Raw genomic sequence first — 23,192 nt, forward strand, 5'->3', positions numbered from 1 at the left:
TTCAAAATATATAGGCTACCTAATATTCATTTGTACCTAGAGAAAATATGAATAATTTGTATATTGGCCCTAGTTTTTTTCTCAACATGTTCACTTGAATATTGATAACAAAAAATGAAAATTGACAAATCAACATTTAAATTTTACAGAAGAACTTGAGCGCCAGCTGAGGCAACTGAGGGAGGACCAGTTAAGGAAAATGTACGAACTACAAAATGAGATCAATCTTCTGAAGAACAGACCCCCAGTTGAGGCCACCCCTCGTCAAGTTCTCCCCCCACCCCCAGTGAGTCTAAGCTACTGTTAAAGCACAATCAATCAATGAAGTAATAAGCTGTATTAATATATTGGTTCATGTAAAATGAGATATAATTTTATGAAATTGATGTAAATAAGATATAATTTCAATGTATAAGTAATGTTCTTAAAATTATTACCTTGACACCCCCTGTGCAAAAAAAAATCCCTGAAATCCCTTTACACCCCAATCATGCATCTTGGTTCTTTTATAATTTTAGTGATTTATTTAATTAATGCACATGTATTTGTTTCTAACAATTGAGTGCTTGAGGTGAATAACATTTGTACCTTTTAATAACTAACCATGATTTTTGAAATTGCACATAATAAATCATTACAGTGCGAGTTAGTAGAACAGTTTTTATTGCAGAAAGTTGTTCATTGGATGCATTTGCCACAATTTTAACAAGTCTGAATTAATTAATGCTTGCTTAATTAACAACTGTAAACGTACATAAATTAACTCACTCAAAATTTAATGCTATTCATTCTCTTCTATTTTTAGTGGAATCATAATGTTTAAAGGACAGATCGCATGCTTTTCAATTTTCGGAATTTTTTAAATAAAATCATTCTATACTCATGAAAAATGAAGTTTATTATCGTTTTCATAAAATAATCTGGCTAATTCGTGAGTTTGAAAGCGATGAAATTCAAATGTCGCGATATGCATATTTTCTCTCTCGATCTACCCGCCATGATGTGTGACGTCATATGCGACCTCGAGCGAGAAGGTGCTGTTAGCCATCTTTGTAATTGGATTAAATTTAAACGACAATTAAACTAATTATCACCTATTAAATTGCCGATAACGGGACATGATGGTGTTTTGTGCTTCCTGCGGGTGTTCTAGCCGTCAAAAATGGGGATTTGGACTGGGTTTTTTTTTAAGTTTCTCCTACGAAAGTATGCGGAAATCTTGCGACAAATAAGGGGTTTATCTGTCGACGAGAGGATATATAAATAAACATTCAATACGTATAGTGTCATAAATAAATCGTATTTATTTTTCAAAGAGAAAAAAATAAAAGTTTATGCACAGGGACCTGTGTACAAAACGCAAGTTCATCGGAGAAAAAATATAACGAGACGACGCCATTTTGGATACCGCCTCGCTTCATTAGCTGTTTTTTTATTGGTATTGTTAAACTATACGTTCATGTATGCATTGGTTTTGAATAAATGATTTCTTCATTCATAGCTCACCGCTGAAGAAATCGTAATTGAAGTACAGGTGGTTAGATTTCTGTGAGTTTTATTTTTCTGTGGGAGAAGTCAAGGATCGAGTTGTCGATATTGAATGTTTACACGAGAAATAGACAGTTTGTTGATATATATTTATACGTAAATGGATTAAAAATACGGAGATTGGATCTTGCTGAAAAAAATAATAATAAAGGAAAACGTTCTTGCCTGCTTTTATATTATACAATGTATATATTTATACAGTGTAATATGCAGTAAACAACCTTAGAAAGTTGTGACCAGTTACGGCCGAAGAAAACACTTCTTGACACTGCACCACAGTTTTACAACAATGTACATTCTGAGTCGTTAGGAACGCCAAAAAGCATGACTATTGTATATTTTAATATAATAAACACCTTTAACCAATTTATTTGAGCTAAAATCCTTACTAAGTTGTGTTTACAATGTTTATATGTCGATCAATTTGATCGTTATTGCCGACTTCATCGTCGCTTCTTCGGCTATATCATCGTTTTTTATCAGTACTGGTGGCTCAAACATGTACGACTGAATAATAAGATTCTTTTAATTTAGTCAGCATGTAAAATAAACAACGTACATGGTGAATAAATGTCAAAGATAATGCTAATCCTACAATTTGTTTACAATCAGCTGTTCGAAGAAGGTCGCATGTGACGTCACTGTACCACGTGACACGCTATCTAATTAACGAGTTTTTAAACGATCGGGGCTATAATTTAAATTGATATTAATGCTAATTACCGCTTTTCTACCGTTAACAAACAGTTAGAAGTAATTATTTGGTACACAAGGAAGCCAAAAAATGTAAAATGTCCCATACTTTAGAAACATGCGATATATGTCCTTTAAGTGTGCTTGAATTAGCTGAAATTAGCAGGGTAAAAGGTGCTAAAAAGTGATAATCATTTAGATTATGTACGCTTACAGTATATATAGTGTATATCATACAAAATTTGCACCACATCACAAATGCTCTTTGACTGGAAAAAAAAAATTCATGTACTTAAAAAGATAACTGAATTTTTTACTATCAGCAAGCTTCAAACTTTTTGTACTGATGCAAGTTTGAAAATTAAATTAGAATAACCTTGTAACAATTTAGCAATCTTTTCACATTCTGGACGTTGGTCCATGTGGTGCAAATTCACATTGGTTGACGGTGAATATAATTGAACCAAGATAAGTAATATGTTGTTGTACCCCCCACCATTGACAGACAAAAGCTGATACTCCCTGGCTCTTACAGAGACCGTACGTAGAAGTGGAGCCAATGGCGCCCTACGATCAGTAGTAAGTATGGCTTCTTTGTAGTGGGTTATTTGTATTTGAATTACATTGCTTACAGGTTAGCAGAACATACTCTTTAGCTTTGGTAAATATGAAATTGAATACCATATACAGATGTCAGTTTTCTAAATTCTTGATCAATTATTGATTGTATATGACTTAATTTTTTCTAAGCTCACCAATACTGTTGCTCAGGTGAGCTATTCTGATCAAAATTTGCCTGCCATTTGTTGTCGGCAGCTTTAAGTATCATCACCGTTTTTTGTGCAATATTGAATTGGCCCCAGCCTTTTCACTTTTTTAACTTAATTCTCTCTGGAACCACTGAGCCAATTTCAACTTTAAGAGAAAATTGAACAATTATTTGTAAAATTACAGATAAAAATAGATTATAATGTATAATTTTAGTCATATTGTAATCTGTTGGGGTCAGAGAGCCAACAACAAGATTGAGGTTGATAACGTTGAAAATTCTTCTGAAGAAAATGAGGGTTATAATTAATATGCATTTGATATAAAAGCTTAGTTTACAGGATATTCAATGTATATAATTTCTTAAGTTATCGTAAATGAGGGGAAGTGTCAATTATACTTAGAAATCAAATTGTATTTAAAGAAAAAAAAATCTAATGAAAATAATAGGCTTCAATTTGTGAAAAAAATAAGGATAAAGTGATGGCTTTTTATGTTCAAAATCTTAGTTTAACCCCTAGGGCCAGAGAAAGGCCCTATTGTGGGAAGAGAATTTGAGCTTTTTGTATTTAAGATCATATTAAAGATGCAACTGGTTAGCAACTGAAAAATGGTCAGTGTTGGACATTGTTGGTAAGGTGAGCAATGTGGCCCATGGACCTCATGATTTTTAAAAAATGACCAAGTCTTATGTTTTTGTGTGAGGATTTTGCAAAATTTAGCATAAACCAACTAAGTTTTGGTTTACAATTAAATTGTATATATTAAACAGTTACATTCTAGTCACCATGCATTACCATATACTACTGATAGGTAGGTCAAAAGGTTAAAGGTCAAGGTGTATATTTCACAATTTGATTCATGCCCTGGCTTTTTTTGTCAGTGTGGTATGGAGCTCTCGTGATGGGGTCCCCCTATACCCCTCCCTAATCATTCAAACCCCTCGGGTCCTAAAATCCACGTTTTCTACTGCGTGAGGTGCAGTCAGTACACACTGGGTGAGGAACGTTCCATGTGTGACAGGCAATAATTATACATATATCAGTATATTTTTGGCTTATCAGGCATGCTTCTCCATGATAAAAAAAATACATATTTTAGGCAGATTTTTTTAAATATTTGTAAATTTAGTTGGTCATTGTTTTTGATTGGTTACACAAATTCACCTTTACTTCATCAATTAGTAAAGAAGCTCTAGCACAAAAAGTAAAGAAAACAACAAAAGAACATTAATTAATTTTTTGGTATCATACATGCATAAACAAAAGGTTTTTAACAAAAATATTTGATAGAATTGTGTATTTACATGTATTTACCTTTAACACTTTTAAAATTACTTGTAAAGGTGTACCAGTACTTACTGAACAATGCTTTCTTTCCTCATGGTCTCAAATTAAAATATTTTTTAGAAGGTATGATAATTTTTTAATGATAATAAAAATTAAACCACAATTTCAATATCCTATTTAAGAAATCAACTGTTAGAGCTTCTTTTTACTGGTATCTTGCAAGAATCGTATTGAACTGTAGCATTTGTAAATATTTTAAAATTATTTTTGTGATAAGGTCATTAATTCTTAAGTCTTTAATAAATGCTGTTGCATGAGCCTCTCTTTAAAGATATGGACTGAAATCCTTTAATCATGTAATTTCATTCAGTGTCTCTTTATCGATATAATTTAAAGTAGAAAAAAGATTTCCTCCACATATGTGCAAAATCTTTTGGTAAGATTTTTTAATTGTTTCTTTCATCATATAACATATACTAAATAATATTATGATAAATATTAATATAATATATTGATAAATTATTAAATAAGAATCAGTAGAGATCAATACTGCATTTGTTGAGATGCCTCCTCACTATAGGACTTACTGATTAATTTCCAGTCCTAACCGCTATGTCCCCACCAATCACCACACCTGGGTCTCCACCCAGCATTACTACAACGGGGACATAAGCACCCGCTTACCTCCACCCACGGCACGCCCTGAGTCCGAGGGAACAAATGTTGATGACCTAGATTGATTCTTGCAAGATGTACGGGTTGGTCCTCCTTCATTAGCCACTGCACCAGCATTTTACATAGATGGCTGTACATCACTTTGTGCTTAGATAACTAACTCCATGGCGGTTATTGTAGCAATCATTACTGTGCACTTTTTGTCCAGTTTTTAGTGAAGTAACTGAGAAAAATCTTTGCGTATTTTTGGATAGATCTTTAACCATTCATCTTCTAGCTTTCTAGACTCCCTTAATTACCAGTCGATATAACGTGTTCAAATCCTATGAATTAACCGTTTACAGGGAAACATTTATTTAATGTGATGTTTCCAAATATTTTTACCATAGTTGGTAATTTTGCTGCAGAGTGAGATAAGCAAAGTCATACCTATAATAATCTGTAGACCACCCAGCCTCCTGAAGTTACTATAGTAACCCATAGATCCATTTCATTAAATAAAACTTGGCTAAAACCATATATATCTCAAACTGCTAGTGAGACATCTGCAACAGAAATACGACTCTTACTGTATTGGGGAGCCAGCAATTGTTCTAAGCACTAATGATGACCAGAAACAAATATGCCACATAAAAGTTGTTTAACAGTTTTTATGTGTATTAATGTCAGATTACCAGTAATTTCTTTCATTATATAAACTTGACCTGAGTTATGTCCGATTCCTTACAGCCCCAACAGGTTTAATAAGGAGCGCTTGCCCACCGCTTTCCGTTCTTGGGTAGCGACACAAAGTCACAAAAGTCACGATAAGTATCGCACCAATCCTTTTGATGATGATTCAGGGGCAGAGACATAGAGGGAGACATTTTATAGGTAACCGTGGTAGTTGATGAATGAACACCCATTGAATGCCTCATTCAAAATTGCATAATTTGAATGACTGCACTAAATAAAGCATATAGAAAAATGGCTTAATATGAATATTTAGCTGTGCAATATAAATTTTTTGAATCATATAGAAGTTACTGTAGTGAATAACAGCTGTAGTGCTTTCAGTGTTTACTTTTGCAAAAGTTTGTTCACCATGACCATAGTTTATTTTTTCATATCTTTATTAGATGTTAAAGCACAATACATTATTTTTCAAAATATTTTTCTACTAACATTAAATGCACAAAAGTATATAAAGTTTAAATTAGTTTTATTAAAATTAATCATATTTTCAGTCAATTTTGAACAGTTTAAAAATTAATTATGATGTTTAGATTGATTTTGATTAGATAAAAAAAAAATAAAATTGAAACTACATGGTAGAATTGAAATTAAAACTTCTATGAACACTTTTGTCTTGAATGTTTGAAGTAGCCTTACAAGTGCCACAGTTAAAGCAAATTCTTTATATAATTGTTTCATTATCACTCATTTCAAAAATTCTCTTACTTTGCTCTTTTTCTCTCTATTTCTTTATTTAATCAATGTCTGCTCCTGGAACATCTAAATTCTCTGTAAAGGAACGTACGAGTGAGGCCACTTCTTTGATGAAGTACGTGATATCAGTTTATAAACTAGTTCTTTCCTCTTAGGACTTACTTGGTCCATGTGCCTGCATCACTACCCCAGTATATTCCTCCTTCTGTGTACTGATGGTCACCACTGGTCGTCCTGTCACTTTTATAGTCCAAGTCCAAACAGCCTGTGGGATGAGGCATTGTGAATCTGTGATATCATACAAAATCAAACTTTACTTTTTATACTGTGAAAACATAGATTTTAGCTGCATATACCTTTTAAGCTTGTAAACAAGAGATGAAAGATATTGTCAGAATGTATTTTTTTTTCTCATTTATCATTGTTTTGTCAGAATGTTGTATGTACAGTATTCAAATAAATATTATAGCAATGATCGAATTCACCTACTGGTTTTTAGAAAACCATAAATTCATAACACTTTGGTGACATCTAGTATTGTATATTTCAATGGTGATATGCATTTATCTTCTTATACCAGACAATGGAAAATATCAAAACTGTTGTTTTAATTTTAATTCAAACTACCTTAGAAGCAGAAATATTCGTTGAGGATTTAATTTCGTTATTTTCGTTGGCAGTATAAATAAATGAAATAAAATCAATGACGAATTTTTAACCCAAGTAATAATGAATACAAAGAGGTTCTAATATGACTAAAATAAAAAATGCCAACGAAATCTGATTTTGTTTACAAAAAATGAAATTTGACCCCCAAAAAAATTGTGCTTCTACAGTATGTTCCTAAATTTACTTTCAGTGCTGGTTTTGTCATTTTCTATGACCTTGTCCTAAACCTGGACCCCAGGGTGACAGCCTGTAGATTAATTGTGGGCCTTCATGGAGTGTCTGCTCAAATGGGTGAGCCCACTTTGATGCCCACTGTGTACACGGAGCCCGTAACCCGAGGAGGAGCCTACATGTCAAACAACTCCAATGCAATCATAGGGGCCAGGCAACCTGTTCCAAAGTATATTCTCGGTTAACTCAAACACAATATTCTCGCATGTGATTTTGCAAATTCATTGATCGTCAATGAATATTTTTAGTGTGGAAAAAAAAAAGAAATGCCCAAAACACACAACAAAAACAGCTCAATCACATTTATAATGTATAAAATCTAGAAAGGACAATGTCATATCTCTTTTTGACTGAGTAACAAATGTAAAATATCATGACATGGGTATAAATTTTGAATAAGGGACACTTAATTTGTTTTCAATGGCTTAATTTTCTCTTTCTGTGTTATAGATTTATTTTAAATGGCAAATTTCTACTGTTTTTGTTCAGATGTCCAGCAGACTCTGACCTGGGTATTGTGGTAGAATTGCAAACGTCTGGGGGACCCGCATCAGACTATGATAAACACAGTCTCATTACACGAGCCTGGACCAAGCTTCCTTTGTTTGATGGCAAAGGACAACTTATTGCCGGAAAATTCCGCATTCCATTTAGAAATGTTCCAATCAAACCGTATCTCCATCCTAGTCAGCTTCAAAACCTTGAAAAGGTCTGTCAAATATTCAGGTATTTCTAATAATGTACAAAAAGGAGAAACTTTTTTCTCAGATTTGTAAGAATTAAACGGCTCTATGTGTACCGGCATATGTATCAACATTTCAGAGACACACCAGGTTAATGTTATAATATAATCTGCTTAATAGTATCTGTGAAACAGACAGAAGGGAATTTTCTATCCTTTGATATCCTTACATGAACATTAAAAAGATGTTTCTTAAACAATTAAATAAATATGTATATGCATTGTAATTGTAAACATTCAAGAGAATATATAAAGATATATTATAGATTCCTTATTTCACCTGAGTACTATATTCTGTGATTCAGCTGTTTTCCATCAAATTGTGAGAACAAAAAATCGTGAAAGCTGAATTTTTATCATAGTTTTATGTAGTTTACATATGTCCAAAAATAAAGGCAAGATTTTATGATTCAGGAGATGCGCTTCTGGCAATTTTACGCAGATATTAATTCCTCGTGTTTAAATAGGAATCTACAGTAGAAGACTTCCTTGTTTACTGACGCTTACTTTTTGAAATTCCTTCCCATAGTTCCAGGATGCTGAGCTGTACTACCGAGTGGTAAACATGCGCGACATGGAAGTCCAGTCTCTAGTGAACATCTCAGCAGCAAATTACAACCAATATCGGGCTCCTGTTGTAAGTGTTCACCCCCCCCCCCTCTCTAGCTTCTTTGTTTTGAGTAGAGATTTTTTGTTATACCTTAGCTTTAACCATTTTTTCAGGAAGCTTTGTTCATATACTGCCAATCAATAACCAACAGGCACATATTAACGTATATGATAGCTTAGCACCAGACATTTGATTCTCCTGGCAGGAGTTGAATGATGTGACAAGTTGTTGTTTTCAGATTTCCCCACCATCTCAGGCCAAACCTCCCTCGCCTCGCGTCCCTCCCACTGCATCCACAGGGCTAGGAAGGTAATGCCGCCTCTCTCCCTCTTGCTCTTATTCAGTGACAAGTAGGATTTTTTATTTTGCATATATTTCAATATTTTGTTAATTGTTTTAATAGGTTTCTAGCTTTGGAGGGGCATCCTTCACTATGTAGACTTAGATTGCAATAATGGAAATTGGTCTAATTCATGTACCCTCATCTTAACAGTCATTGTTAAATATAATATGTATGCTTGTGTATCTTTGTTAAGGAAAGCATTATTTTGAAATTATCTAACATAGATTTATGATTCGTCACCATAAATGGAGGTATAAAAATTGTTTATCTGCATGAGTCTCTGTAGTACTCAAAAAGTCCTCTCAAAGAGAATATTTATGATCTATCATCTGAGACCTGCTCTGGAATGTGTCTTGCATCATCTTCCTTCAAATCCATGTGTTTGACACACCCCATTTGAACAATATTATCAAAATCAAATATTGTCTCCTTTTCCTCATTTTTTTAAACTGCTTGAATTACCAGTACATTGTTTTAAAGATCTTTTTGTGTCATAATACTAACACTTGAATAGATGAGCACATTATATATAACATAGCATATGAATTTGATCTTTTTAAAAAAAAATTTATGTGATACTTTTCTCTGTTGTAGCTCCTTTGACTCTCTTTGTCTATCTTCTGTAGTCTGACCTAATTTTCCAGCTTTCATAGTCACGATCCTGTTTCTCTGCACAAACCTCCACCTCCTACTTCACCCCCGCAAGACTGGTTATCTCCCCCTGAATCCCCGAGATCCAGGTAAAATGCTGACAGTGCCGTCAGTAAATGCATGTACAGAATGTGTAAAAAAATTTCAGTGTTAAAAAAGGAAAAAGGGAAAAGGTTTAAGGTAATTTAGTATAAGAAATAATTTTGGTAAAGATTTGATACATGTACTATCTGTTTGAAATGCATGCATCTAGTTCTGTCTTTGAAGTTTGAGTGGTTTCAATTATTTCAGTTCTCAAAAGAACCGCTCTGCTCAGTGGTACAACCCTACCCCTAATTCTCCTCCCCAGAGACACCCCTCACCCCCTGCCCCACTGAGGTCCAGGTATACCTGCACAGACTTGCATGAATATAGTCAAATTATCAGAATGCTTATGATCAAAGTAGTCATGGTTTCAAAATACCAATAGAATGACAAATTCATAAATAAAGATTGTTTTTCAGTTGTCGAAAAGTTCAGTTTGATATCAATCCAACTGAATCTGAAACAAATATTACCACTGAACAGTATCCGAGGTAAAACAAGATATAAAACTAATATTTAAGTTGTGAAGATTTTTGAATTATTGAAAGAAAAAGGTACATAATACCAGTAAAACCTAGAAAAAAAATAATTCTTTTTAGCTTCAGAAACAGAAATCTACCCAAAAAGCAAGTACGATATTGTTCCCCAATATCTGAAGCGTCACAAAGCGAGTACAACTCATGGTCCACTGAGCAAGGGTAAAGGCAACCAATGATTAGTGCCTCTAATAAGACCCAACATAAGCTTTGTATGAAACAAAAGCATGTGATTCAGACAGCAGTAGATGCAAGGTATACATGTAATACAAGGCATGCATGTATCATACATTTTACAGTATTTAAGCATGTTTTCAGAGGCCCGATCTCGAGACAGGCATGTATCATGCATTTTACAGTATATGGGCATGTTTTCAGAGGCCCTGATCTCGACCATTACGATCACACCTATCGTACACCAGTCCCTACTCCTCCTGCTGCTGTACCTGTTGCACCTGCACCTATTGCACCTCGCACTGCACGCCGGGTTCTCCCCATCCCTCCATCTGAGGAGGGTGAGGAGGAACACCCCAGGTATAGCTGTACAGTGGGCTTCTCAGTGCTTCTGTAGTAACAGCTAATCCCGCCATGTACAGATGTTTACAGATGGATTTTTGATAACCACCTAATGAAAAAGAGTTTACAATATTTATGCATAGTATATTTTTATCAAAGTTTGTTTTTGATTAACACAATATCTCTTGTTTTGTTTACCGTAATTAATAAATGGAAACACTACTGAAATGTTCAGTAGCTCTTGTGAATTGGCAAGTAATCTTTAGCTATGCCTCTTTAATGTTAGTATACACAAAATAGCTGCTAACAGTTAATACAGTTGTATGTAGCAAGGTTTGACCAGCTTTCAGTGGACAATGTACAGTTCTGTATAGCCGTGTATAGTCTTATTAAAGGAATCGGATAATCCATGTGATATGATCATAACAGAATTCAATTGTTTTAAGTTTAAATTTTGATGACATTTCTTGATTTATGACAGACAATACCTCCTACCTATATCGATGTATACATGTGATGTCTTTCAATAAATCACCAACAGCCAGTACTTATACCAATGTAACTTTTTCATTAGCCGCCAGGAACAGCGATTACCCAGTATCCAAACTGGCCGGGTCCAGCCACAGGATACAACAATAGGATTCCAGGTTGACCGCGTCAAGCATGCGGAGGGAGGGGAGGGGAAAGTCCGCCTTACGGCTTACTACGCCTCCACTGGAAAGGTAGCTCATTGTTACGTAATTAGGGAAGGGGAGGGGAAAGGTAATTCATTTTAACATAACAAGAATAGAAAGGGGAAAGGAAGGGTAACTGATTGTAACATAGGGTAGAAAGAGAGATGGTAACTCATTGTGATGTATGATGGGATATACAATGTATATGACTGAAGGCAAAGAGAAATTATTTGTATTCTTAGTTTGTTTTGTAGTAAAACATCACACATTCTGGAAGATATTTTACTGCAACAAATATTTATCATTATAGGATAAAAATAAGAAATCATAATTGCTTTGGAATTTTATAATACCATATATTACAAAATTTTGCTTAGTAAAAATAGTCATGTTTACAGTACTGTACTTGCATAAGAGTTCTGAAGAGTAATTACTGAATATGACTGACACTGTAAAACTTGTTCTTTCAGCTTGTACAGTCATCCATTAGTCCTGTTACCTGCAGTACAACTGCAGTCAAATCAAACTTTAAGCAAAACTACCATGTGTTTGGACAACAGGAAGCCACATTTAATGATGTAGACTTGCAAGGTGATATGGTTCTTATTGCACGCTTTTACCTGCGGAAAAGGCAGAGTGAACCGTCCGGCTTTGAAGCGGACCAAGGAAATGAAGCCACATTGTATGACGAGGAAACTCTGATTGCATGGACTGCCATTCCCTTAGTGCTGTGTACAGAAAGTAAGCAGGAGGACCTCATTTGTGTATTTTGACATTATTGACTTGTTTTCTTGAAAAAACTGCTGTATGTTGAAACTGGAATCATCTTTTAGTCTTTGAGAGTTAAATCTGGAGGATTTAGGGATTATAACTCTCACTCTCAGAGGTACATCCTTATAAAAACCAATGCTTTAGCTGTTATAGCTGACACTAAAAATTATGTCCACATAACTCTGAACACTTTAGACAATCAATTAACTTTGCCATTACCAAATCTAAACAGAACTATGAACACTGATACGTGTGCTTGATTTATGACATCCGCTGCTCTGATTTTAGAAAGAGGACTCAGAGTTACATACTAACACGCTTGTCTATTGCAGATCTGAGTGTTAGAGGGAGGAGAAATTTCAACCCAAAGACAATGCAGATAAACACAGGCACCCACACGCTGAGGCTGTACACGCCCCCAGTCCCTGACCCCGGCCAGGTCCCTCTGGAGGAGATTCAAGGAAACCACGACTGGAGACGGTACGGGAAGGCCACCCTCAGAATACACATCTTCCAGGGGAATCCCCGCCCAGGCTCCCTCACCCCTAGCGACATGTCAGAGGACGGGGAGGATGTCCTCCCGGAGTATTCCTGGCTCCCGTTTGAACGGAGCAAGCCCTGTAGGGACCCCTTCCTGTCCGGGGATGGGTTTGATGTCTATGTGGACGGTTGCAGATATCTTCCAGATTCTGTCACTTTTAGCAAGGTTAGTGGTGTTGTACCCTTTCTTTGATAGTAATAAATGTCATTGTTAAGAATAAAGTTACTGGAAAGGCTTTAAGCAATCTCACAATTGCATTGACTATAAAACGTAATCTATAGTACACTTTTATGAATTTTTCTTGAATAATCTTTGACACTATTTCAGAAGTAACTTGGTGGATGAAAATATGATTGTAATTGATATCTCATGTTAACAGTGTAAAGAAACCATTTCTCTTGGTATATTTTATCAAAAGTCAAAGATAACTAACATACCGTAGTCTTAGAAAAGAAATTTAACAAATTGTTTTTTACCCAATAAGGTGGCAGGGCGAGTGCTGGACAGGAAGTATGAGGTGCATGGGAAGGATATAAATGCCACCGTTAACCTGGACAGTGACATATATAACCCAGTCTATGAGACCAAAACAGAGTTCAGAGAAAACAACATTCCACCCTCCTCGACAATCATGTTCAAGGTAAACGTGCAGTTCAATTTCTGTGATAATTTTCAAAAACTATGTTAAAAATTCATGTAGTAGTATACAGTGTATTAAGGTACCTGAATTATGAAGGCAATGTTGAATAAGGACTGTTCTGATTGTAGGTGTACACTGTGGACAACTTCTACAAACAGCTGACTGTGATTGGGTATGCCACCCTGAATGTGTTTGTGGAATCTGGTACAGAGAGACAACCTAACATAGACAAACCAGGGCTTCAGGTAACCATGCTGATTCACCCAAAATTTACATTGTACAAAACGGAAAATTTTCTTGCAAGAGAGCATTGATTCACAATTAAATTATTATGTACAAATTACAAAGTTTTTACTTTTAAGAGTGTAGCTTTAAAAATGTATATACTGTATACAGGGTTATTTTTGCCCCATGTAATTTCGCCCTTCTTCACTTGCAAATGGTTTCGCCCCGTCTTAAATTTGCCCAGAGAAGATTGTGCACTAAAGAGATAACTTGGAACAATGGTATTTGCCCAGTCTTAAATTTGCCCGCTGACAATGAGGGCAAAAGGGGCGAAAATAAAACGGGGGCAAATATTTCCCTGTATACAGTACTCCAGAGATTATTATACATGTATTTTGTACAAAAAGAACTCTTAATCTAAAATTACATTTTTTTAACAATATATTTGTATGGCCTGTATTCAGTAAGTTTCTTTTTGTTATAGGTGTCCCTCAATGAAGGAGCCCATCAGCTGAGGTTGTACAGCCAGGGACCCAATGGGGTTGACCCCCTCACAGAGTCTGTGATCAGGGACTCAGGGGTCAGATACGTGCCCTGTGCCTCCCTCCTAGTGAGGCTGACCAGAGTAGCCAAGGGGCCATCAGGAAAAGCCCTTGAGGTCAGTATAAACAGTAAACAATGAGTTAATCTTTTATTTATACATGACATGTTATAACTTTTATTAATTACAGTCTTATTGTACAAAAGATTAAACCAATAGTGTCAAGATCAATGTTTATTTGGATTTTTTTTTGTCTTGTCAGCAAAGTAAAGTTCCTCAAGCTGATTGGTTAAGACTCGGCTTGTACCAGCCCAGACCTAGATACACAGACAGGATTTATTTCTCCACAAAATGTATGCCGTCTAAAGGAGAGAGTAAGTTGTTCCACTCCATGATGAGGAGACCGGCCATCAAAGTTCGAGATGCAGTGGCCAAGATTGCCCAGGCCAAGGAGAGCTTCTACCGTAGTGACAAGAACCTGGAGGAATACATCAGGGTCAGGAACTGATGTTTTTGCAATACAGTTTAATACTGCAATTTATTTTAAAAAGGGATGTGGGATACTCATTCGAAGCAGTTCAATGAAAGCAAAATAACTGCATGTAATAGTTAACATTTCAACACTTCTTTATTATAGAACAAACTTACCAAGGGAGACAACAAACCTCTGGATATTGATTTGACTTTTATATGTCAGTACAATCCTAAACAGGGAATAAAGGTTTGTACTCAGTGGCCTAGTTCTCATAATAATCAGGTTCTGATATTTCCATTTGACATTGTTGAAATCCCATGTACACCTCTGTATTTGTGTTGACAGGTTGCTGTTGATGGTGCTACAAACTTACCGTGGACAAACTTTACTCATGCTCACATTTGTCTCAATCCACCAGCAGCTTTCTACATGGTAGTACAATATCATAGTTATCTCAACTTTTCTGGGTTGATATAGATATTACAATACTAATTATATTTATTCTCAAAATTTGTTCCAATTTCCAGGGTGCTCCACATGCTACTTATGACAAGTTGGTGTTTACAGAGTTTCTGGATCTAAAATCCACCAACACATCTCCACAGTGGAGAGATGGATTTAAGGTACAGACCAGCATGATAAGTGATAAACTCGTGTATTTGGATTAAAATGACTAAAGTGTACTACGTAGTGTATTGGGTTCTTCTTACAGCACTTCCCGTCCAGATCTTATCATCGCTTCCTGACTGTCATCATCCACCTACAGGAAGTCCAGGTCTCAGTGGCCAAAGAGAACTATAAATATGGCTTACTGGAACAGGTAGGTCAAAGAGAACTATAAATATGGCTTACTGGAACAGGTAGGTCAAAGAGAACTATAAATATGGCTTACTGGAACAGGTAGGTCAAAGAGAACTATAAATATGGCTTACTGGAACAGGTAGGTCAAAGAGAACTATAAATATGGCTTACTGGAACAGGTAGGTCAAAGAGAACTATAAATATGGCTTACTGGAACAGATGGGTTAAAGAGACCTATATAAAATATGGCTTACTGGGGCAGGTGGGCCAAAGAGAGCTATAAATATGGCTTGAGAACTATAAATATGGCTTACTGGAACAGGAAGGTCAAAGAGGACTATAATTATGGCTTACTGGAGTAGGCAGGTCAAAGAGAACTATAAATATGGCTTGAGAACTATAAATATGGCTTACTGGAGCAGGTGGGCCAACGAGAGCTATGATTATGGCTTACTGGAACAGGTAGGTCAAATAGAACAATGAATATGGATTACTGAAACAGGTAGCCTAGGCAATTGCATTCTTAACAGTCAGCAATGATAAGGGCCTTTATAGTATTTATAATATCATATATGCAAAATATTCAACAGTGTATTAGCACTATTGTATTTAATCTTCCTTAGATAAATGTGTTCAGATCATTAAAATGATGAATTTTATTTGTCTTCTTCATGTAATTGCTTTATGCACAGTATAAAGAAATTATAATCCAAAAAGACAGTACATGTTAGTTGTATTAATTTACACCTTGACCTTGATTCCAGGCATGGACTGCTCTCCAGGTGTTCACCGACCACTACTGCTACACCTCCACGTTCCAGCTCCCGCTGTACGATGGATCCCCCTCCCCTCAGATGCTCAAACAATTGGCCAGAGAACCCTGTAAAGACTGGATGGAGAGAAACATCCGCAGTGGAACAGTAGGGGTTTTACTGAATTCAAAATCAGTAAAATGTGCTTGGGTGTTTGATAGAATACAAACCAGATTGTCTCTTTATTGTCTCTTAAGCATTCATTCAAGTAAAAGTTCCAAAAGCTATCGTTATTGTTCTCTTTTTGTGTAGATTCATTTATTGGAGGGAGGATCTGTGTATGTCCGTCTAGCAGATGGTAGAAGAGATGATGAATTGGCAGGAGATGCTCCCGGTGACAAGCTGGTAAGTTCTCTCCTGGTGTACGACCACTTTAAAATATTTGTGTAAATCCTTAAAATCTTAAGATTTAATACCTTTGTATCATATTTAAGGTAATTTACTGTCTGAATTTTTTTGGTTTTTAATTGTTTATCTCGTTCTTAGCTTGAGGTAAACACTGACTACATTCCCCCGGAGTGGGAGGATAAGTACGCCAGGGAGCGACCAGGAAAACCTTTGGAGTCCATGGTTCCCACTGGAAAAACAGCTGAACAATTTGTTGATGGACTGGCCATCAAATTCAAGAATGTAAGAAAGCTCCACTAAAGGGAATATATATACCTTTCTTATAGAGAAAATTGCCCTTGTAAAGGAATCATTTTTCTTTAGTCCAAGCACAATTCAAACATGAACAAACACATGCGCTTTACAAGTAATATCTACATGGGCACTTTTAAAGTAACATTTCTGGTTTGTCACTTTGAATAGTCCCTTGTATATTTTTGGTAGTTGGTTTGGAATTAAATTACTAAAACATTTCTTTATGACATAATTTTGAAGTCCAGAGACACTCTCCAGTTCTAGCAAATCAAAATTATAACCAGCAAATGCTTTTAAAAATACAAAAAAAAAAACATTGATTTTGATTGATATCATTTGAGAAAGTCGTCAGCAAACTTATCAATATTTCATTGATGTGATCTTTGAATTTTTTCAGTTGGTCTACAAACTCTATGAGGAAGGAAATGTGAAATGAAGTCGACCATCCATAGATTTTATGGTGTGCTTTTTCTGACAGGAGTGAAGCGTGCAACAAGAATTCTCACTAGTGCATTATGTGTATGTGTAGTTGTGATCAATAATCACAGATATTTTTAATCTTATCATGTACTGTACAAGCTTTCCAGTGCCAATTTTAAATACGTGCATATAATTATTTTAGATGCCCGGTTTTTACATGTACATTTAAAAACTCATGTATGTATATATTACCTGCAATTGTTACTACAGTTCTGATGAACTATGCTTGTATGTTATTTATTGAATAACCTATTCATTAACAGATGTTACCAATATGCTTAAATTAATACATGCATGTTCTTATACCATGACAATGAAATTTTCATCTTGTATAGCAATGTTTATGTGTTATGATTTATTATATAAATGATATATTTTTATGTTCATTGTTTAACCCATAATTTATTGACAAACAAACAATGTACATAAAAGAGACGGAAGTCTTTTTAGTGAAATTTTGTAATTATTCTTGAACTTAGCATAGTGAAGACAAAAATTAGTTATGTTTACTAATTACCCATGTTCTGCTCTGTTGATATACAGAATGTTCATGTTCTTTTAGTAAGCACCATCACTGCTTCTCCCTAGCATACTGATGTTTATTGATGGTATTCTAGTTGTTCATCAATAGAGAGAGTTTATTTAAAGCATTTGTACATATTATTTCATCATTTTTAATTTATTAATCATCAGTAGATTTTTTTAAGTAAAGTTCATTAGATGTGTTCTGCAAACTTGGGTCTCATATGAATGTCCTTCTGAGTTATAGGATAAACCACTGACGTTAAGTGGTAAAGAGAGGCCAAGATTGCATTGTTATATTATTTATTTCATGCACTGCTAATATATCTTTATAAACAGACTGTGATACTAAACAATTGACTCTTTATATGTACAAACAAATGCTATCGATTAAACTTGGAAGAAACATATGACAGTGTTTGTTGAGTCTTCTGTTTTTATTGGAAAACTTGCCAGATGTTTGATAGCACTAATGTCGCCAAAAAACCCCACTTTTTTCATATTCCATACTAAAGCAAAATGTAGTAATGTTACATCACTGTAAATAGTCCTCTGTCTAGCACAGCTTGAAAACCTAAACAAATCCAATAGCTGGACATCAATTCAGTTTTGTTCTTCAATTCCAATACATTTTTATGCATTAGCTGATCCTAATAGAAGCATTCATTATGAAATAAAGTCTTCCAGCACCAATAGCTGTCCATTGGCACTACAATACCCAGTTCTGGTATGTGTTCCCGATGGAAAACATTACTCTCGAAGCTTTTAGGTCTCTGAATACTAACACATCTTAAAAAAAGAATTTTCAAGGATCTCAAGATCACATTTTCTGTTTGATCTTCTTCAGCATATTTGGAAGTTCTAATGCTGCTTTCCTTTTTCTCTGAAAATATAATTGTGTATATTCCATAACTTCTCATTGTAAATGCATTTTGGTAACAATGTGTTGATAGAATTTACGGAAAAAAGTATAATATAACACTCTAAAATAACTGCACTGAAATTTCACAGCTCATATAACATACATGTATTACCAGTAAGTATGTTCAAATATATATATTGACTATTGTTTGCAAACCGAATACAAATGCTCCTATATATATACATGCATATCACCTTGGTTTCATTTGTGAATATACTCTGACATACATGTACAAGAAAAGGAAAATGAACTGTAACTGCAATAACTTCATATGAGTGATAGATATAAAAGCCTTTCAATCTTACGTTTGGAGTTCCAGGTGGGTTGGCGTTGAGAACATCTATGGCTTCAGCAAGCATCTTTTGTTTGGAGGGGGAGTCGGGGGAGAGGCTGGGATTGACCATCGATCCCGTCGTCTCTGCACTCAACACAGAGGATTCTGGCTCAGATTTGATACATGTTTCCACTGGTAAGGGCTAGTAGGTAATAAAAAAATTATATTTATAGTGCAGGTACATGTAATACTGGAAAATGTAAAAAATGGAAGAATTCCAGCATGTTGACTTGAATTTCCATTTACTTTAAGTCTATCATTTAAAGTCTATGACTTAAAAACTAAAATAAATTTTTTGGGAACAAATATAGCACACATGAAATGTCCTACCTTTCCTGGTGCTAATGTTTCAAATCTGTGTTTCAGAGACTCCAGTTCATAATCACATGTTGCCAATGCTATTTTCAGTTCATAAAGCAAGACAATATCTTGTCGTAATTCATTGAAATGTGTAACTGTATCTTCTGTGGGAATTGGGCTATATTCTAAAACAGATATTCAAAACCATACAAAGTACATAATAAGCTGAAAAAATATTACATAAACTTCAAATACATGTTGGTTCCCTTCTTGCTCCATACATTTAATCCGTAAATATAATAATTCATATTCATTGAAGATATTTGCAATTCCAAACTAAGTTGTGTTACCTATGCCAAGTTCCTCAAGAACTTGTTCTATTGCTTTTAATTTTTTCTGGCCTATTGATGCTGGTAATTTCATCTGAAAATACAGGAAGTATTTGAGCATGATAGTTTCTTATGAAAGAACATGACCACAATTCTATAACTGAATGTAAATTATCCACAATATCTTACCCTCTGACTTCTTAATGATACTCCTGAGGTCTTGAAATCTGCAAATTTGATTCCACTGGGTTCTGGTGTAGACTAAAGGTGCAAGAAATATTTCAATTTACAATACATATGTTTCTGACATGAAAATGGTGTGGGTAATTTCTTTTTTAACATTTTTTCCACCAATGTGTCTTAACAATTTCTCTTTAACTTAGTTTGATTTTTTTTATGCCAACACCTACAACTGTTGGGTTGATCTTTTGATGAGGTGTGTGTATTTTCTTCTTTGTCTGTTTCTTCTCAGACCGCCTAGCGTCAAAGTTACTGTCAGCTGCCGTGATCAGTTTCTGTAGATCCTGTGTCTTCTTTTCCCGCTCTTTCTTCCTCAATTCAATCTTCTTCAGCTCAGCAATCAAATGCTCTTCTTCCTCCACCTAGGAAATTCATTGTTATTACATTCAAAGTAAAACATTTTTAAATATTAACATAAAACTTAAGTCTTAACTCAGTGTGTATAATTTTTTAAGGCAATCTTTCCTATGTGCCATAGTGTTTTCCATTATAAGGTGACAAAGACAAAAATATACATCAAAGGACTAGGTTTTATGCAAACAGTTGACTTCAGTAGAAATGCACCAATATATCAACGCCCACCTGTTCAGGAGTTCTGTCAAACAGTTTGGTAAGCTGTAGTTTTCGTTTTCTCTCATGCTCGGCATCAAAGGCTCGGATTTTTGGCTCTGATCCCTGTGGAGCCCTCACCTGTATACATATATATTCAATAAGAGTTATATCCAAAGACCTGATAAAGTCAGGTATAATGATAGCTACGTTTATATATCATTACCTATGCAAATACAATGGAAAGTATTTACATGTTGGTTGAAAACATAGTTTTTAATAAAACATTTTTTTTCCTTTGTTTAATACACATATATATAATATACTGATTGTAAATTATTATAATTTCAGTAATGTTCTTGAATTTACTTTTCTCATTGACACAAATACATTCCATTTGTTTGACAATGGTGAAGTAAGATCATTGCCCAGATTTTTACAATAGGAGTACCTTGGTCAGTGTGTTGCATATACTGTAGTATCTTTCCTTGATGTCCTCTACACTTCTGTTAGGGAATTTGTCTCTATCCCAGCGATCATGGACAATAATGAAGCGTAGATCAAAACGTTTACATTGGTCAAACAGGAAATCTGTCTCCTGCCTTGTCCAGTTGTCATCATGGAGGTGTTGCTGGTACTCCAGATCAGAGTATACAGGGATGTCTACCGCCTATATGTATCGCAAAATATCATTTCTACATTTTGTTATCCTATTTTATTTTATTTTAAATTAACCTTTGTTCCTCAGTTCTCTATTTACAATATTTACTACAAACGATAATTGCAAAATGTGTTAAAAATATCCAATGCTACTCTTGTTCCGAAGTAGAAATAAAAAACAAATCCTTATACTCATATTCATACCTTATTAAAGCGTGCAAACGGATAATCTTTTCCTTCATCTGCTACTCTTCTCCAGTGATAAAAAACAGCACCGTCCTATTATGATTAATAAATGGCAATCATCTTATTGGTTTATGTAAATGCAGTGACTCCTGTAAAGTTAGTACATGTAATACATACCTTTCTTGCTGGATTTGTGAACGGCATCCATTTCCAAGGTCTGACTTTGCTACTACCGATTTTAGCTTTCATTTGTTTATATCCTTGGTTTGTATCTGTTGGTATGATTGGAGGTGCATCTCTGAAAGACCAAATTATCATATTGACAAACTAACAGTATTTGTACAATTATTTTGACTGCCTCCTCAACTTATTTCAAAATTTGACAGAAAATTCAACCATTTTCACTTATTTTTCCTTTGAAAGTAAGTGTATGGTAATAAGGAAATTAAAGTTTTAACTTTTTGTCTACAGTTTATAAAATAATATGATGTGACTAAACAACTCCTTTTTAACCTAATTACATGTTCATGCTTACTTATTATCTGTCCACAAAAGCCCCCATAATTCTCGATGCATTCCTTCTGGTCGCTTGAATGACACATCAGTTTTCTTTGCAACCTTTTTCTACAGGAATACATGAACAAGTATGACTTAATCCTCAATATCATGTATAAAATATGTATAAACACAAATCATAGAGGGCGAAGCTCTCCAAGGGCCCTTTGGGTAAATGAGAGCAAAGCTCTCCCAATAGACAACATGTGTATATATGCCAAAAATATAGAAATTATACTATATACCTATGAAGTTGAAAAAAAATTCCAATATGGAGGAAAAAAGAATCACTTTATGCACAGTGACATCACCGGAATCCGTGTTGAATTCTGAATCTTTTACATGTACTAACTTCATGTTTGGTAATAATTGTTTATGAGGTAAAATGAGCAATAAACACACTCAGACATACCTGTTTTAAAGATTGATAAAATATGTTATTACTTAACAATTATTTTCCAATTATTTTCTACATGTTCGCATTTTTGCTACTGCGACAGAAATTGTCTAGTGATGTCTGCTAATATGACGTCATAACATATACTGAATGTGTGGCATTTAGCATTATATGAATACATAGATAGGTGGATCCTACTGAACATGTTTACGATTAATCTATTGCAAATAAATTATTGATAGTGAAAATTCGATTGTGTTTATTGGCTTCACCCTCAACACGATCACACCGAAAAACATATAAGTGTCAAATATGTCAACAGTCATTCAAACTTCTTTGATGCAAATTTTTTTTAAAACTATTGAATGTGTACCTTTCTGTCATTCATCAAAGCATCTTTTGTAATAAACTGTTGCTCTGGTCCTTCTAATTCTAAGATATCTCTAACATCCATTCCTGCTGCCATCTTTACAACTAAAAGTAATTTCATTGTGTAAGTTATGCAGATAAAACACTTTGAAACAATTGATTTATCTTATACTTATTTGTCTAATCCAACAAATGCAAAAAATACATACTTTTGGCTTTTTTCTTCCACCAAGTATTTTTTGTTCAATGTTAAGGTGCAACTTCTAAAATTAATCAAAATATTTCTTTTGTTAAAACGTTTGTATGATCCCAAGCAAGTACCCCCCTCTCGCTATTTTAATAGTTCGTTCGTGACAGATAAGCAGATCATGCATATGGTAAGTAAACTATATGATTGATTTTTAAACAGGACATATCTATGCGACAATACGACTTGTAACAATT

The 23,192-nt window shown here is 34.7% G+C and overlaps 2 protein-coding genes across 11 annotated transcripts in view; one reads left to right on the plus strand and one right to left on the minus strand.

The window, feature by feature from the left end:
- LOC105337942 (uncharacterized) overlaps window positions 1-18,317 on the plus strand; it is a 33,251-nt gene extending 14,934 nt beyond the window's left edge. For 4 of the 10 annotated variants that reach the window (XM_066065229.1, XM_066065238.1, XM_066065230.1 and 1 more), the window contains 25 exons: window positions 150-286; window positions 2,747-2,820; window positions 7,261-7,470; window positions 7,791-8,010; window positions 8,573-8,680; window positions 8,892-8,962; window positions 9,641-9,736; window positions 9,939-10,031; window positions 10,151-10,222; window positions 10,331-10,429; window positions 11,358-11,505; window positions 11,928-12,198; window positions 12,561-12,934; window positions 13,254-13,409; window positions 13,538-13,654; window positions 14,119-14,292; window positions 14,438-14,671; window positions 14,813-14,896; window positions 14,996-15,082; window positions 15,178-15,273; window positions 15,363-15,470; window positions 16,216-16,371; window positions 16,516-16,608; window positions 16,750-16,893; window positions 17,303-18,317. In XM_066065229.1, coding sequence (XP_065921301.1) covers window positions 150-286; window positions 2,747-2,820; window positions 7,261-7,470; window positions 7,791-8,010; window positions 8,573-8,680; window positions 8,892-8,962; window positions 9,641-9,736; window positions 9,939-10,031; window positions 10,151-10,222; window positions 10,331-10,429; window positions 11,358-11,505; window positions 11,928-12,198; window positions 12,561-12,934; window positions 13,254-13,409; window positions 13,538-13,654; window positions 14,119-14,292; window positions 14,438-14,671; window positions 14,813-14,896; window positions 14,996-15,082; window positions 15,178-15,273; window positions 15,363-15,470; window positions 16,216-16,371; window positions 16,516-16,608; window positions 16,750-16,893; window positions 17,303-17,341 — 3,461 coding nt within the window. In that variant the 3' untranslated portion in view covers window positions 17,342-18,317. Of the gene's footprint in view, window positions 1-149; window positions 287-2,746; window positions 2,821-7,260; window positions 7,471-7,790; window positions 8,011-8,572; window positions 8,681-8,891; window positions 8,963-9,220; window positions 9,248-9,640; window positions 9,737-9,938; window positions 10,032-10,150; window positions 10,223-10,330; window positions 10,430-10,645; window positions 10,802-11,357; window positions 11,506-11,927; window positions 12,199-12,560; window positions 12,935-13,253; window positions 13,410-13,537; window positions 13,655-14,118; window positions 14,293-14,437; window positions 14,672-14,812; window positions 14,897-14,995; window positions 15,083-15,177; window positions 15,274-15,362; window positions 15,471-16,215; window positions 16,372-16,515; window positions 16,609-16,749; window positions 16,894-17,302 lie in introns of all 10 variants that reach the window. The other 6 variants (XM_066065232.1, XM_066065233.1, XM_066065236.1 and 3 more) reach the window with 6 other exon arrangements.
- Window positions 18,194-23,098, minus strand: LOC105337944 (DNA methyltransferase 1-associated protein 1). The gene is made up of 13 exons (XM_011442892.4): window positions 22,958-23,098; window positions 22,753-22,853; window positions 21,963-22,051; window positions 21,605-21,725; window positions 21,446-21,520; window positions 21,033-21,251; window positions 20,615-20,722; window positions 20,203-20,394; window positions 19,982-20,053; window positions 19,814-19,886; window positions 19,494-19,648; window positions 19,135-19,305; window positions 18,194-18,790 (listed from the first exon to the last, which is right to left on the minus strand). Exons 2-13 carry the CDS (start codon window positions 22,843-22,845, stop codon window positions 18,728-18,730), a joined length of 1,431 nt encoding a protein of 476 aa, XP_011441194.1. The 5' UTR covers window positions 22,846-22,853; window positions 22,958-23,098; the 3' UTR covers window positions 18,194-18,727.
- Window positions 23,099-23,192: the final 94 nt, after the last annotated feature.

The sequence above is a fragment of the Magallana gigas genome, chromosome 7 (genome assembly GCF_963853765.1).
Source record: "Magallana gigas chromosome 7, xbMagGiga1.1, whole genome shotgun sequence".
Lineage (NCBI taxonomy): Eukaryota > Metazoa > Mollusca > Bivalvia > Ostreida > Ostreidae > Magallana > Magallana gigas.